This window comes from Bufo bufo, chromosome 1, assembly GCF_905171765.1.
Source record: "Bufo bufo chromosome 1, aBufBuf1.1, whole genome shotgun sequence".
Taxonomy (NCBI): Eukaryota; Metazoa; Chordata; class Amphibia; order Anura; family Bufonidae; genus Bufo; species Bufo bufo.
The window spans coordinates 582,554,996-582,572,340 of record NC_053389.1 but is presented as its reverse complement, the minus strand read 5'-3'; the positions used below and the strand labels follow the sequence as shown (position 1 = coordinate 582,572,340).

Sequence of the window (17,345 nt, the reverse complement as noted above, 5' to 3'; positions counted from 1 at the left end):
CAGCTGCGTGAAAGAGCACCAAGCCCCGCTCCGGACAGCAGAGACACGGAGCAGTAACATGACTGATAATGCTCCGTGCCTCTCTGATCTTTTTACTACAAAATCACGGCGACAACTTTATATCACTGTGATTTTGTAGCAAAAAGATCAGAGAGGCACAGAGCATTATCAATGTTAATAGGGTTGTTGCGACACAAAAATTTTGATTTGATTTCGATACCATAAAAAAGTATTGCGATACTCAATACCACGCAGAAAAAAAAAAAAAAACCCGAAAAAACAGCATGTATTCCACATTTTATGGAACGTTCGGCTCATAATCAAGAGTCTGATCCTATCTTTGGAGAGGCCAAGCGACAAAAAAAAAAAGGCGAATCGCTTTTTTTTTTTACCAGACCAAACGCCAGTGTGAAAGTAGCCTTAGGCATGAGCGAACTTGTGTTTTAAAAGGGACCTGTCATCAACATTATGCTGACCTCACTGAGGGCAGTATAAAGTAGTGACAGAAATGCTGATGTCAGCGGTGTGTCACTCATCAGCTAAAAGTAAGTGATTCCCAAGAACTAGCATCATAATCATTGCAGCCCAGGCCTTGAAGAGTCAAATCTACCTGAGAAGAGTCCTGATTATTCCTAATCTCCTGCTCTCTCCCCCATCTGCTGATGATTGGCAGTTCTCTTCTAGAGAGAAAGGGAGAAAACTAGGTAGAAGCCTGTTTTATGCGAATCGACTTAGGATGTTTCACCCGAAGGCGATTCGCTCATCCCTAGTCATAATAAAGTGTAGTGTAGTACACTGCTGTGTGCAGTATAAAACAGGGCTAATAACTCGTACCCATTGAGATCTTGGTCAGCAATTCTATAAGGCAGCTCCATAAACTTGTCTGCATGCACGGAAATCACTAAAGACATCTGTGGCTATTAACGAGTGGAATGCTAGTTAGCGATGATCTGACAGTCTGATACTGCCGCCGATCGCCCGATGAACAATCCAGATTTTTAAGCTTGCCGGCAAACTGGACAGCAAGGGGACAAGCGATGGCATTAGCGTTCACTGCTCCCCATGCTGTGGAGGAGATCGCTGCATGTACACGTAGCGGTCTCTTCTGCTAGCGAGCAGGCTGATCTGGCTGTCTAATACAGCATTTACAGTAGACAAATGAATACAAATCACGATGGCATGCGATAGCAAAAACGCACACAGAACCTGTCTGGACCCAAGACGCATTTGTAGGACAATGGATATTCTGATAAAACAGTCTGCTTCATGTACATCCCACGTTCTCCCTGATAACACTGCCCTTCCCTAACTGGACTACAAGATCCAGTCTCTCTCATGCTTAGTATTATCAGGACATGTGATGACCCGAAGTGGGAATTCATTTTCATTTAATGGAAGTAACAAAGTTCAATTACAAGTGGCAGGATTTACCATCCCCCCTTACTGCGGGATTTCTACTCTACCAATTGTGTACACAGAAACTCTGCGTGAAGACTGCCATATACATTCAATGGCTGGCGGCTGAACGATTCCCCCATACAAATACAGGTTTGGTTTGATCAAACATGTACTTCATGGGGACAGGGGAAATACGCTGCAAAACACCGCCTGTTCACTTTGCCGGATCCTTCTCTGTCCCCCGACATTATTGGGAACTCCCTTAAAGGGGTTGTCTGCAATGACCTATCCTAGGCGGGCCGACGCCTGGCATCCCCGTTGATCAGTACAAGTGCTGCCTGCTTTCATTGTTTACCTGCTCGCCATTACAACTGCTGTGGTGAGCAGGTGTAATTACAACTATGGTGTCTCGTTCACTTCAATAGGCCATACGTGTAAGTACATGTGTTCAGCGCTGCAGTTGATCAGCGGGGGTTGGCCCACCAATCTTATGCTGATGACACTCCAGAGGATAGGTCATCAATAGTAAAAAGCAGACAACCGCTTTAAGACTACATTCCCACTGCGCCTGTAGTGCTATTTGTGCATTTAGGAGAATTCCCTGCTCTAAACCCATTTCTGATGTAAGGTGGTCGGGGTCTGAGCATACACTACTTCTATCTGCGTAGGCTGGAACAGCATACAATAAAGGAGTATACCGCTTCCTGAGACTCCCTGCTCCAACAAAAAGCTCTTATTTCAGCTGAAGTTTCCAGTGAAGGCAACGTCAGCTCCAGATGAAAACACCCTGTTATACAGCCAAACACATAGCAGATGGTAAGATGCCAGCTTCCCAGTCTCCACCTTACAGGCCACAACTGGTTATTAAACTTCCAACCAGAGGTCACACTACATTTTTTCAAGAAGAGTAGAAATGCTCCTCCGACCATTTTTGAGGAGTATTTTTACCCGAGGAGGAGTATGAAAGTTGCAGTAATACAAATACATAATATATCTGAGTTGGGGGCTGCGTTTGGAGCCTCTGTTGCAGAGTCTGTCTAAAGACTGGACAAAAAGCCTTGTATGCAGCACTTTTTGGTCTGGTAAAAAGACGTTTGCCCACATGTTTTTTTTTGCTGGACTTTGCAGGATGGAAAAACATGGTACATTACCCTTTCCATCCTGCAGAGTCCTCAAAAAAAAAAAAAAAAAAAAAAGACCTTTTTTTACTATGGAACTCCATGGTGATGGATGTCACAGTACAGCATCTGTTGTGTATGTTGATCTTATGACCAAAACCCAGCCTTACGTGCCCGATCCAGCACTTCCGTTATTTTCTTTGTTCTGCTCCATTAGATGAGCAGAACAAGAGAAATTAATAGTGGGTGTGAATGGAGACTAAGAGGTCAGGAAAGTTATAATTGGGCAGTGCTGATGACACTGGAGAGGTGGTTATGTGGGATACTAATCTCCAAGCTCCGTGATTATGACTAAGCCATGTTCCTTACACCAGGGATAGAAGCCTACACGTCAGCATGTATACGTGTAGCATCCTGACTGGTAATGGGAGACTATAGGAGACAAGGACGGCAGTGCCTCCCCAGAGGGGACACTGTAGACATCCCTGCCCGGGGGCACATGTGGACACAGATGCACTGGACGTGAATCGGTGACTATCCTGCATGACTGGTACTACAGCTTGGCTCCATGGGGCAGAGCTGAAATACCGCACACAAGCTGTGGACAGGGGTTGTGCCGTTTTGAGAAGAAAGCAGGCAAATGTATCTAATCCTGGAAATTCCCTTTAATGTCCCCACAAAGCACCTGTGTAGTTACGAATACGTGAACTGTACAGGAGTAGGGAGGAGCGAACTTGTGTTTTCAAGCTCAGCAAACAAGGTTCGGGTTATATAAGAACTCCATTATGGATTCCTCTACCACAGACCACAAGTTATGATCCGTGGTAGCGGAATCCATAACTAAATTTGTAGGTAACCCGAACCTGTACGCCGGACTTAAAGGGCTTCTGTCACCCCACTAAACTCTTTTTTTGTGTACTTATAATCCCTATCCTGCCATATTGCCATACATTATGTTATTAATAATTTTCGTTCAGTAGATTTAGCAAAAAAACGTACTTTTATGATATGCTAATTACCTTTCTACCAGCAAGTAGGGCGTCTACTTGCTGGTAGCAGCCGCAGAAAACCGCCCCCTCCTTCTGTTGATTGACAGGGCCAGCCGCGATCTCCTCCTCCGACTGGCCCTGTCAGCATTTCAAAAATCGAGCGCCTGTGTTGATTCGGCGCAGGCGCTCTGAGATAAGGAGGCTCGCCTCCTCAACACTCCCTCAGTGCGCCGATGACGTCACCGAAAGAGAAGTCATCGGCGCAGGCGCACTGAGGGAGTGCTGAGGAGGCAAGCCTCCTTATCTCAGAGCGCCTGCGCCGAGTCAACACAGGCGCACGATTTTTGAAATGCTGACAGGGCTGCATTTCCAAACGCGCACCAAGTAGCCTAAACAGGAGGATATCTTAAAAAGCCAAGATGTGCAGTAGAGGGTCCACATACACAGCTGTAAATAGGGTCTGCAAAAGCTCCTGAAGACCAGCGGTGATGCCACATAGTGCAGTTCTGCCATGCATTCAGGAGGCAGTTTAGCAGCCTCGTTAACCCCTGGTGTTCTGCATTCATTTCAGCCAGCTACAATAAAAAAAACTGCATGTCAGAAGTGCACTGTGTGCCAGAACCCTGAGGAGATTGCCATGATCTAGGCTCCAAGGTAAGTGAACCCACCTACATCCCCAACAACTCTTCTATCTGGCTTTATGTTAAGAGCAGCCATTTCAGGTCAGAGTAGAACCTTCCGTGGTATCGCACACAATGTCTGAGCCAAGGCCAGGAGTGGGTAGGAAGGGAATGAGGAACATCGTCTACTTCTTCCTGCACGAACCACTCAATATATAGATATAAAAAACACACAGTGCTGGGCAACTCCAGGTTGTTACGATTTAGGAAATACTGAATATACAATAAAAAAACTAAAATAATTTATTTTCATGTGGCCATATTCTGTGAGCCGCAACTACTGGCAGAGATTCATGATGACACGTCATTTTGCTGGACGAGTGGCACAATTTTCGTGGACATTGGACTTAATGACTTCTATTTCTTAGGAAAGGAAAATGATTCAAGGCGTTATCCACAATATTATTTTTTGTTTCTTAATGTCTTCCCCTCCCCCATTCATATATTTTTTTTTTATATTCCTCCCGGGCCAGCGCTGCATTCCCGGCTGTAATGACATCGGATCACGTGCCGTACACTCAGAGGTCGCGCTACATTTTTTCTGGAAGAGTAAAAATACTCCTCTTACCATTTTTGAGGAGTATTTTTAGCCGATGAGGAGTATGAAAGTTACAGTAATTCAAAGTTAATACGAAGGCCTACGTAACATTAAGGGTTTGCTATTTATGCAGGGAACCCATTACTAGTATTCTAGAACTGTCGTCCATGCATAAATAGCTAATTTAGACAATTTAAAATTTAGCTGACATCATATACTAAACATAAGACAACTGCCACCTAAACAGTGCCACCAGTTTTTGCTGGTATAGACGCGAACAGTAGACTCCTTATTACAGTCATTCCTCCAACGTCTAAAGCTGGGGACACTGTTACATGAGAGCTTCCCCCTCTGCAGTGGTCTCAGATTGTAGTTAACTGCTTTTTGATAGAAAATTTATGTACTGCTATTGAAAACTATTAACTGCCAGAGGGCTCTTTCACACTTGCGTTGTTGTGTTCCGGCATAGAGTTCCGTCGTCGGGGCTCTATGCCGGAAGAATCCTGATCAGGATTATCCCCATGCATTCTGAATGGAGAGAAATCCGTTCAGGATGCATCAGGATGTCTTCGGTTACGGACCGGAATGTTTTTTGGCTGGAGAAAATACCGCAGCATGCTGCGCTTTTTGCTCCGGTCAAACATCCTGAACACTTGCCGCAAGGCCGGATCCAGAATTAATACCCATTGAAAGGCATTAATCCGGATCCGGCCTTAAGCTAAACGCCATTTCGGTGCATTACCGGATCCGACGTTTAGCTTTTTCTAAAGTCCTGGTTGCCATGGTAAAGTGTAGTGGGGAGCGGTATACTTACTGCCCGTGCGGCTCCCGGGGTGCTTCAGAGTGACGTCAGGGCGCCCCTACGCGCATGGATGACGTGATCGCATGGATCACGTCATCCATGCGCATGGGGCGCTCTGACGTCATTCTGGAGCGCCCCGGGAGCCGCACGGACGGTAAGTATACTGCTCCCCCGCTCCCCACTACTACTACGGCAACCAGGACTTTAATAGCATCCCCCCTGCCATAGTAACACTGAACGCATTTTGAAGACGGATCAGTCTTCAAATGCTTTCAGTTCACTTGCGGTGTTACGGATCCGGCGGGCACCTCCGGCAAATGGAGTACACGACGGATCCGGACAACGCAAGTGTGAAAGAGGCCTTAAGGTACGTTAAAAATAACTTTGTGTTCTTTTATAAAAAATAAAAAAAATCGGTTCTCCACCAAATCTGGCGATCAGGCTAGTAGTATGAACTGGTGTATAAAGGATATTTATAAATACTTCACTCTGGTGTGAGTTGAGGAGGAAGTATTTATAAATATCCTTTATACACCAGTTCACACTACTAGCCTGATGGCCAGATTTGGTGGAGAACAGATTTTTTTTTATAAAAGAACTCAGTTATTTTTAACGTACTTTATTCAGGCAGTTAATAGTGGTCTCAGATTGGATGCTAATGCTACGTAGTCTTAGGGTGGCACAGAGAGCTCTGCAGGGACAGGTTGGCAATGTATGAGGCTATGTATGCTTAGGGTAGCACAGGGCTCTGCAGTGTCAGGGTGGTAGGCTTAGGGTAGCACAGTGTGATAATGTACTGCATGTAGTGCACATAGTGTGATTGTGTACTGTTATACTATTATAGTGTATGTACATAGTGTGATAGTGTACTGTATATACTGTTATAGTGTACCTAGTGTGATAATGTACTGTATATACTGTTAGTGTACATAGTGTGATAATGTACTGTATATACTGTTATAGTGTGATAATGTACTGTATATACTGTTATAGTGTACATAGTGTGATAATGTACTGTATATACTGTTATAGTGTACATAGTGTGATAATGTACTGTATATACTGTTATAGTGTACATAGTGTGATAATGTACTGTATATACTGTTATAGTGTACATAGTGTGATAATGTACTGTATATACTGTTATAGTGTACATAGTGTGATAATGTACTGTATATACTGTTATAGTGTACATAGTGTGATAATGTACTGTATATACTGTTATAGTGTACATAGTGTGATAATGTACTGTATATACTGTTATAGTGTACATAGTGTGATAATGTACTGTATATACTGTTATAGTGTACATAGTGTGATAATGTACTGTACATACTGTTATAGTGTACATAGTGTGATAATGTACTGTACATACTGTTATAGTGTACATAGTGTGATAATGTACTGTATATACTGTTATAGTGTACATAGTGTGATAATGTACTGTATATACTGTTATAGTGTACATAGTGTGATAATGTACTGTATATACTGTTATAGTGTACATAGTGTGATAATGTACTGTATATACTGTTAGTGTGATAATGTACTGTATATACTGTTATAGTGTACATAGTGTGATAATGTACTGTATATACTGTTATAGTGTACATAGTGTGATAATGTACTGTATATACTGTTATAGTGTACATAGTGTGATAATGTACTGTATATACTGTTATAGTGTACATAGTAGAGTTGTTGCGATACCAAATTTTTGATTCGGTTTCGATACCATGAAAAAGTATTGCGATACTCGATACCATGCGAAAAAAATAAACAAAAAAAGCCACGTGCATTCCTCATTTTTAAAAATGGCGAATCGCGCAGTTTTTATTTTATTTTTTCTGTTCCGGCATTCACCACCTAGATTTTTTTTTTATATTTTAATAGTTTGGACTTTTCTGACGTGGCGATGTAATATGTTTATTTATATATTTTATATGTGAAATTGGGAAAAGGGGGGTGATTTATACTTCATATTTTAGTGTTTGTTTTTTTTCACTTTTTATTTAATAACTATTTCCCCCCTTAGGGGCGAGAACCTGGGATCTTTCATCCCTTTTCCTATTCACCCTGATAGATCTCTATCAGGGTGAATAGGACTCCACACTGTCCCTGCTGCTCTGTGCTTTGTGCACACAGCATCAGGGATGTTACCATGGCAACCAGGGCTTCTGTAGCGTCCTGGCTGCCATGGTAACCGATCGGAGCCCCAGGCTTACACAGCTGGGGCTCCGATCAGAAGCTGCCACTGCACCACCAATGAGGGGGAGTGGAGAGGTCCCTGTGGCCACTGCCACCAATGATTTTAATACTAGAGGGTTGAGAGGGGCCGGCGCACTGTGCCACCAATGATTTTAATGGGATGGGGGGATTGAGGGGGGGGGGGGGGCACACTGCACCACCAATGATTTTGGACCACCGCTGATCGCAGCTCCCTGTCAGGGGCAGGGTGCCGGCAATGCGATTCTGCTGCCGGCACCCGCCTCCTGTATGTGTTAAAGACTGACTACTGTATATGAGTCCAGACTTTCACTATTAGGCCACACAGAGCGGCGCCCAGCGATGTCTCAGCACTCACCATTTAGTCCTGGGCGCCGCTCCGTTCGCCCGCAGTGCCTAGGGTTGCCACCTTTTCTTCAAGCCAAACCCGAACAGAAGGGAGGGAGGGCCCTTTCCAGGCCCCACCCATGTCCCACCTCCAGCCACGCCCATGCCCCGCCTCCAACCACGCCCATGTCCCACCTCCACCCCTGATTGCTGTCGCACCGCAATCGTTACGCCCCTGATCCCACGCCTGCGCCGTACTGTTTAGTATTCGACGCAGACGCAGGATTTACGGGACGAAGAGGAGAACTCGGACGTCAATCAACTAAACATGGGCGTGCCACTGCCAAAGGTGAATGGACGGAGCCTCTAGGTGCTGCAGCAACGCCCTCATAGCACCTAGAGGCTCATTAGCATATCATGTCTTTATTTTAAAGGGCTTCTGTCACCCCACTAAAGTGATTTTTTTTTTTGGGGCTAGTTAAATTAGTTATATTGCGATATATGAAAATATAATGGTGTTACTTACTTTGATCCAGCAGTTTATTAAAAAAATGAAGTTTTATAATATGTAAATTCGGTCTCTACCAGCAAGTAGGGCGGCTACTTGCTGGTAGCTGCTGCAGAAATCTGCCCCCTCGTCGTGTTGATTGACAGGGCCAGCCGGCATTTCAAAAATCGCGCGCCTGTGTGGATTCGGCGCAGGCGCTCTGAGATGAGGAGGCTCGTCTCCTCAGAACTCCCTCAGTGCGCCTGCGCCGATGACGTCTTCTATTTTGGTGATGTCATCGGCGCAAGCGCACTGAGGGAGTTCTGAGGAGACGAGCCTCCTCATCTCAGAGCGCCTGCGCCGAATCAACACAGGCGCGCGATTTTTGAAATGCCGACAGGGCCAGCCGGAGGAGGAGATCCCGGCTGGCCCTGTCAATCAACACGACGAGGGGGCGGTTTTCTGCAGCAGCTACCAGCAAGTAGCCGCCCTACTTGCTGGTAGAGACCGAATTTACATATGATAAAACTTCATTTTTTGAATAAACTGCTGGATCAAAGTAAGTAACACCATTATATTTTCATATATCGCAATATAACTAATTTAACTGGCCCCAAAAAAAAACAACACTTTAGTGGGGTGACAGAAGCCCTTTAAGAGAACGGCAGCAGGCAGGGAGTTATAAAACACACTGTTATGCACTGCTGACATCAGCCCATCGCTAATGTCAATCAGCTACATAACATAAATGTTTTTTCTGATTGACAGATTCAGAAACCTGAGGCTGTTTAAACACTGTTACAAACATGCTTCAAATGTTTTATATTTATACCTTTTTAGAAGTAAAGTAAGTGATTACCTAGTGTCACAGTCAGACTCAGTCTTGGTCATGTTGAAAAACTAGCAGGGCACAGCGGGCACAGTCTGGGCTGGGCACTAGTTGGGCAGGCTGCTGGAGCCTGGAGCTGCTGGAAGAATGATTTCAAATCTCCCTCCCTGCCTCTCTCTCTGATGTCACTTCCTGTGGACTTGACTTAGTTCCTTATCAGAGAGAAGGAGGGAGGGACTGAGAGGCAGAGGAGGAGCGAGGAGACTGGAGACTACTAAACAGTGAGTGAGCTGCTGCGGCTGCGCTGCCTGCCTGGCAGCCGCATCACTGTAGTGATTGTAGACTGGAGGAGGAGGGGGACTGGGGGAGGGAGCGCTCCGCTCAGCTGATCATCAGTGACAGTGCAGTGCACTCAGACAGCAGCAGCTTAAATATGCGATCGGACGGACTCCACACTGACTGTCTGCAGTTTCAATGAATAGAATAGAATAATCCTGTGTCCGGGTCTAAGAAAGGCTTGTACCCGGGCACAGGATTGCAAACCCGGACTGTCCGGGTCAATCCCGGACGGGTGGCAACCCTAGCAGTGCCCCATTACTGTCTCCTCTCCTGCTCCACATGCTGCTGATTACTATCGGAGCGATGGGAGGAGACATCAGCTTCACTAGTGGGCGTTCCTTCTCCCTGGCTGTAGCGCTGTCCAATCGCAGCGCAGGGAAAAGGAACGCCCACTAGTGAAGCTGATGTCTCCTCCCATCGCTCCGATAGTAATCCTATCATTGGTGGCACAGTGCGCCCGCCCCTCCTCCGCCCCTCTCTTCTCATTGCCGCCCCTCCTCCACCCCCTCTCTTCTCATTGCCGCCCCTCCTCCGCCCCTCTCTTCTCATTGCCGCCCCTCCTCCGCCCCTCCTCCGCCCCTCTCTTCTCATTGGTGGCAGCGGCAGCAGCACAGGGGGAGGGAGGACAGCTTCCTTCTCCCCGTGCTGCTGAGAGAGAACATGAGCGCGCCGATAGCAGCGCGCTCATGTTCAGAGATACTAGACTGCGCAGCAGCGCAGCCCAGTATCGAAAAAACGGAAATCCCGGTATCGATACGATACCGGGACAAAAGTATCGATTGGGTATCGAAATTTCGATACCCGCAACAACCCTAGTACATAGTGTGATAATGTACTGTATATACTGTTATAGTGTACATAGTGTGATAATGTACTGTATATACTGTTATAGTGTACATAGTGTGATAATGTACTGTATATACTGTTATAGTGTACCTAGTGATAATGTACTGTATATACTGTTATAGTGTATGTACATAGTGTGATAATGTACTGTATATACTGTTAGTGTACATAGTGATAATGTACTGTATATACTGTTAGTGTACCTAGTGATAATGTACTGTATATACTGTTATAGTGTACCTAGTGATAATGTGATAATGTACTGTATATACTGTTAGTGTACCTAGTGTGATAATGTATTGTATATACTGTTATAGTGTACATAGTGTGATAATGTACTGTATATACTGTTATAGTGTACATAGTGTGATAATGTACTGTATATACTGTTAGTGTACATAGTGTGATAATGTACTGTATATACTGTTAGTGTACATAGTGTGATAATGTACTGTATATACTGTTAGTGTACATAGTGTGATAATGTACTGTATATACTGTTATAGTGTACATAGTGTGATAATGTACTGTATATACTGTTATAGTGTACATAGTGTGATAATGTACTGTATATACTGTTATAGTGTACATAGTGTGATAATGTACTGTATATACTGTTATAGTGTACATAGTGTGATAATGTACTGTATATACTGTTATAGTGTATGTACATAGTGTGATAATGTACTGTATATACTGTTAGTGTACATAGTGATAATGTACTGTATATACTGTTAGTGTACATAGTGATAATGTACTGTATATACTGTTAGTGTACATAGTGATAATGTACTGTATATACTGTTATAGTGTACCTAGTGATAATGTGATAATGTACTGTATATACTGTTAGTGTACCTAGTGATAATGTACTGCATATACTGTTAGTGTACCTAGTGTGATAATGTATTGTATATACTGTTATAGTGTACCTAGTGTGATAAGGTACTGTATATACTGTTATAGTGTACATAGTGTGATAATGTACTGTATATACTGTTAGTGTACATAGTGTGATAATGTACTGTATATACTGTTATAGTGTACATAGTGTGATAATGTACTGTATATACTGTTAGTGTACATAGTGTGATAATGTACTGTATATACTGTTATAGTGTACCTAGTGATAATGTGATAATGTACTGTATATACTGTTAGTGTACCTAGTGATAATGTACTGCATATACTGTTAGTGTACCTAGTGTGATAATGTATTGTATATACTGTTATAGTGTACATAGTGTGATAATGTACTGTATATACTGTTAGTGTACATAGTGTGATAATGTACTGTATATACTGTTATAGTGTACATAGTGTGATAATGTACTGTATATACTGTTATAGTGTACATAGTGTGATAATGTACTGTATATACTGTTATAGTGTACATAGTGTGATAATGTACTGTATATACTGTTATAGTGTACATAGTGTGATAATGTACTGTATATACTGTTATAGTGTACATAGTGTGATAATGTACTGTATATACTGTTATAGTGTACCTAGTGATAATGTACTGTATATACTGTTATAGTGTACATAGTGTGATAATGTACTGTATATACTGTTATAGTGTACCTAGTGATAATGTACTGTATATACTGTTATAGTGTACCTAGTGATAATGTACTGTATATACTGTTATAGTGTATGTACATAGTGTGATAATGTACTGTATATACTGTTAGTGTACATAGTGATAATGTACTGTATATACTGTTAGTGTACATAGTGATAATGTACTGTATATACTGTTAGTGTACATAGTGATAATGTACTGTATATACTGTTATAGTGTACCTAGTGATAATGTGATAATGTACTGTATATACTGTTAGTGTACCTAGTGATAATGTACTGCATATACTGTTAGTGTACCTAGTGTGATAAGGTACTGTATATACTGTTATAGTGTACATAGTGTGATAATGTACTGTATATACTGTTAGTGTACATAGTGTGATAATGTACTGTATATACTGTTAGTGTACATAGTGATACAGTATACGGTATAGTGTGATAAACTATAGTGCACATTGTTTAATAGTGTACGGTATATAGTGGGACAGTGATGCTTTTCCTTGGCCACTACTGTCTGTGTGTGAACCCGACCCTAACGCTCATGCAGCCTCCTGTTCCATGGTGCTTGCAGCCTCCTCTCTTCTCCCCTGTTATCTCCAGGACTTGCATTGGCAATGAGAGTAGGGGTATCTGTAGGTCAGTCATGCTGTGACATCTGTGTATCAGCCAGGGGGCTCGTGCTGGGCCCCGCACCGGGTACACAGGCACATCACAGTCTGCTGCACCTCCTTGATTTTTATGGCTATGGGACAATAGAATGACCTGCCCTGAGGGCCTCCCTCCCGTGTCCTCGCTGTCTTGCAGCTGGCAGTCAGACCCAAGTCTGAGGTTGGTGTTGCTTGCTGCTGGTCTCTTGTTGGCGTGACCAGCGCTGGGACCTCGCTAACTTCTATAAGCAGGAGTCTGAAGCGCTCAGCCCCTTTTCCTCACTGCTGAGCGCGGAAGTGAAGACGGTCCCTTAGACCTTCTATTGAGGCTGTCTTCAGTACCGCACTCAGCAGGGAGGAGAGACGGCGCTCGGCTGAGCGCTGCAGACTCATCACTATAGGGAAAAACAAGGCACTCAGATCCGGCACCCCCACTAAATTTCACTACACAGCAAGGCCACTTACCCCGCCAGCAAGGATCGTGCGCCTGCCTCCTTACTTCAGAGCGGTGTGGCATAAGCTCCGGCAGCCCGCTCAAACTGACCAATCACTAAGTTATGGCACCAAGTGAGAATGGCGGGTAGAAATATAAATATACAGTATATCATACATTTATCCGCCAGAATCCACCATATTCTCTCTGAAGAAATTATTACATGGACGGCTCGCAGATTTAAAGGGGTTCTGCAGTTTTTTTTTAACTGATGATCTATCTTCTGGATAGATCATCAGCATCTGATTAGCGGGGGTCCGACACCCGCCGGGACTCCTGCCGATCAGCTGTTTGAGAAGGCAGCGGTGCTGGCAGTAGCGCCGCGGCCTTCTCACTGTTTACCGCCGGCCCAGTGACATCACGACTAGTATCACTGGCCTTAGCGCGGCTAAGCTCCTTTGAAGTGAACAGAGCTTAGCCGCGCCCAGGCCATTGATACTAGTCGTGACGTCACTGGGCCTGCGATAAACAGTGAGAAGGCCGCGGCGCTACTGCCAGCACCGCTGCCTTCTCAAACAGCTGATCAGCGGGGGTCCTGGGTGTCGGACCCCCGCCGATCAGATGCTGCTGATCTATCCAGATGATAGATCACTTTAAAAAAACTGCTGAACCCCTTTAAGTGCTTTGGAACAAGTTAGAAAAGCATTGAGAGTTTTGCTACAAAAACAGAGCACAAGTGAATGGGGCCGAGCTGCAGTACCACATGTCACCTGCGGAGAGGCGTGGCACTGTTTTCTAACCGGTTTACATGGACCATTGACCACACTTCCTGACCAGATGCATTTTTTTTGCATGCGTCTTAAAAAGCCATAACTTTTCCCCATTTGGGTATTTAAATAATCTTTTATCACTTTTTAACACTTTGTACTCCCCCATAAGGCCATACAAGACTTACGTTGTTGATTTCTCATGTAACTGGGCTTCACATTACAAGTTACAAGGGAAATAAAGCCTCGCTGTAGAGTGACCGGGGCAGAGGTTGCAGCTATCCGGACCCCGCACGTGCTTTTTAGGAACGGAGCAGGAACTGGCGGCGTTCCCGCTGTCCGATCTATATACATAGCACTCACTGAGCACGGTGTATACATCGGGGAATAAAAATGCCCAGCCATCATTGACAGCCCGGCCACCCGCTCCTGCAGGATCTCTGTGCAGCCGCTAAACGTCCATAGACAAGGGGCGGCATAGTGTTCTCTAACCGTGTCCAACCCCTTCTAATGTTTCATTTCCCATTCAGATAAGGCTATGTTCACATCTTCGGTGCCTGTCGGCGTTCAGGGGATCCAGCACTGCCGAATTCAACAGATCACTGACGGATCCTTATTGACTATAATGGGATCTGGCAGTGATCCTCCCGCTTTCCAGTGCAAATGGCAAGTTTCGGACAGACAAAAACCGATGAATGCAGTGTTCGTTTGGCTAGCCGATAGCGGGCATTTATGCCGGAGATGTGACCCCAGCCTAAGACATGGAATTGCTTCCCATACCTTGGCATCACACATGTAGTTCTTGACACCGTTTTATCAGCTGAGGCAAAAAGTAGGTCCAAAAAAAGAATGGTAAAAAAATAACTTATGCGTCTCCCCCCCCTCTTTATCTATGGGAGAGGTCTCGTCTCAAACCCACAGCAGCCAGTAATGTCCTCTGCAGGAATCAGTCTATGTAATGCAGCGAGGGTCGTACCCGGGCAGGGGCTCATGCCACCTTATGTCCAGAGCCAACAAACCAAACTGATCCGAATACGTCTTTAGTTACAGCGCATGCAGAGTATCACATTTTAAGCATAAAGCCCCCCGATGCCAGCCATGTAGACCACCCACGTCCTCAGCAGATGCATCTCCTGTGACTGACACCCGGCAGCCTGGTCCGGTATAAATACTGGCGCACGCAGTGATATCGGTCTGCCGGATCCCATTATTGTCCTGCAGTATCAGACTATGCCTGGTAGCTTGTTCCTCTACCGGATTTCGGAAAGCACATGACTAATAAGCCTGATGGATCGAGCCCATTGTTCTTGGATCTCATGGCCCCAAAGGGAGACAACTTCTCCCCTATTGACAGGATAGAGGATAAGTGTGTGATCGGCATGTGGCCCCACCAATAAGAGAATGGGGGCCCCCGCTTGGCGTGGGAGAATGCATGAGAGACCACCACTCCAAACAGGGGAATACAGCCCCCATTCCTGTGATCTGACACTTACCTCCTATCTTGGGGATGGGCTGTTGTGATGGAAGACCCCCTAATAATCTGACGGGGAGGCAGGGTGCATGCCCCACCACTCAAACCCCTACTGGCCGTGTATGGGGAGCAGAGACCCCCCCCCCCCCCCCCCCCCCCTAGTGGTCAGCCCCTACTAATGACCCGTGTATCACCTATGCTTCCGGCTGGAGCAGCCTTTCATGTACAAGCTGCCCATCAGCGCCATAGCAATGCCAGGGGGTGAGGCCCGGGAGGTGAAGTCCGCCATACAATGCTGCTCTGTGCACCGGCCGAGCCTCGCCCTCACTCCCCAGGCCTTCTGAGGGAAGTCTCCCCGGGAAGCCGGAGGCCACCAGGCGGGGGTGTGGCACAGGAACTGAACGCATCCTCACCGTCAGGCCGGTCCCCAGCACGATAACGTCGTACTCCTCATTCATGGTGCTCGGCGGCGGGTGACTGGGCCTCTGTCAGCGGAGAAAAGTCGGGGGCGCGCTCACAGATCGCGCTTATGGCGGATGCGGAAGCGCAGGAAGTGGGGGAGGCGGGAGCGCGCACGGATGGACACGCCCTACGTCTTCTAGAACGTCACTAGTTAGCCAATCAGAGCGTAGAAAAGAGGGGAGTCCTGGGGACAGCCTCATAGCCTCGCCCTAGAGACAAGTCACTTCCGGAAACGGCGCCGAGCGGATGAGCGGATTGGTCAGGGGGTGAATTAGGGCTGCCAGTACTGGAACTGTGTCCTGTGCCCTTCCCCCTCCGGAGGCTACACAGTCTTGTGTCCGAGGACCTGAATATGAGGCTGCTGCGTCAGCACAGGGAAATAAACCATTACGTGTACTTTCTGCATCTGGGAAAGATGGGTTAGAACTCAGTGGGGTCGGGGAACATTTATCTAAATTGGTGTAAAAGCAACCAATCAGACTCCACTTTTTAAACAACCCCTTAGGGTCCATTCACACGTCCACAAGTGTTTTGCGGTCTGCAAATTGCGTATCAGCAAAACACGGACATCGGCCATTTGCATTTTGCAGACCGCACATGGCCAGCGCTATAATAGAAATGCCTATTCTTATCCGTGGCTGCAGACAAGAACAGGACACGCTCTATCTTTTTTGCGGGGACGGAAGTGCGGATGCGGACAGAACACAGAGTGCTTGAAATTAATGGTTCCAACCACAATCCGCAAAATTGTGGAACGGATGCGGATGGATATTCTGTTGTAGAAGTTTTCAAAACGTCTGCCATCATAAAGGCTTGTGTAGTGGTAACACCGGGTGACCTATCCTCAGGAAAGGTCATCAACATCAGATTGGTGGGGATCTGATTCCCAGCACCTCACTTACCAGCTGTTTGATGGGGTCGCGGCTAGGCTTAAGCGAATCGTGCTTCGGATCGTAGATCTGAAATTGATTCATTCAAAAGGGGTATTTCCATCACAGACAATGGGGGCATATCACTAGGATATGCCCCCATTGTCTGATAGATGCTGGTCCCACCTCTGGGATCCGCACCTACACTGAGAACGGAGCCCTGCCAGTGCTCGGCTATTTTCACCGGCCCCATAGAAATGAATGGAGGGCGGCTGTGCATGCGCAGTGTGCCCCCCCCCACCACCACTTTCCCCGGTCCGTTCTCGGTGTAGCGATATGCCTCCATTGTCTGTGATGGGAATACCTCTTTAATGCTGTTTCCGTACAGCATTTAAAATGTATTGGCTCAGTGTAGGCAAACTGAATCGCTTGAAGTTGCACGAGACTTCGGTATTCCTATCTACATATTTAAAAACATTTTAAAATAGGAATCCGAAGTCAGCTTTGGTAACAGCTGGCACTTCGAT

General features: G+C 45.6%; 1 protein-coding gene across 1 annotated transcript in view; it reads right to left on the bottom strand.

The window, feature by feature from the left end:
- GDI2 (GDP dissociation inhibitor 2) overlaps positions 1-16,059 on the bottom strand; it is a 32,352-nt gene extending 16,293 nt beyond the window's left edge. The window contains exon 1 of the mRNA XM_040413376.1: positions 15,901-16,059. Within this exon, the coding sequence (XP_040269310.1) occupies positions 15,901-15,945 (45 nt within the window). The 5' untranslated portion in view covers positions 15,946-16,059. The remainder of the gene's footprint in view (positions 1-15,900) is intronic.
- Positions 16,060-17,345: the final 1,286 nt, after the last annotated feature.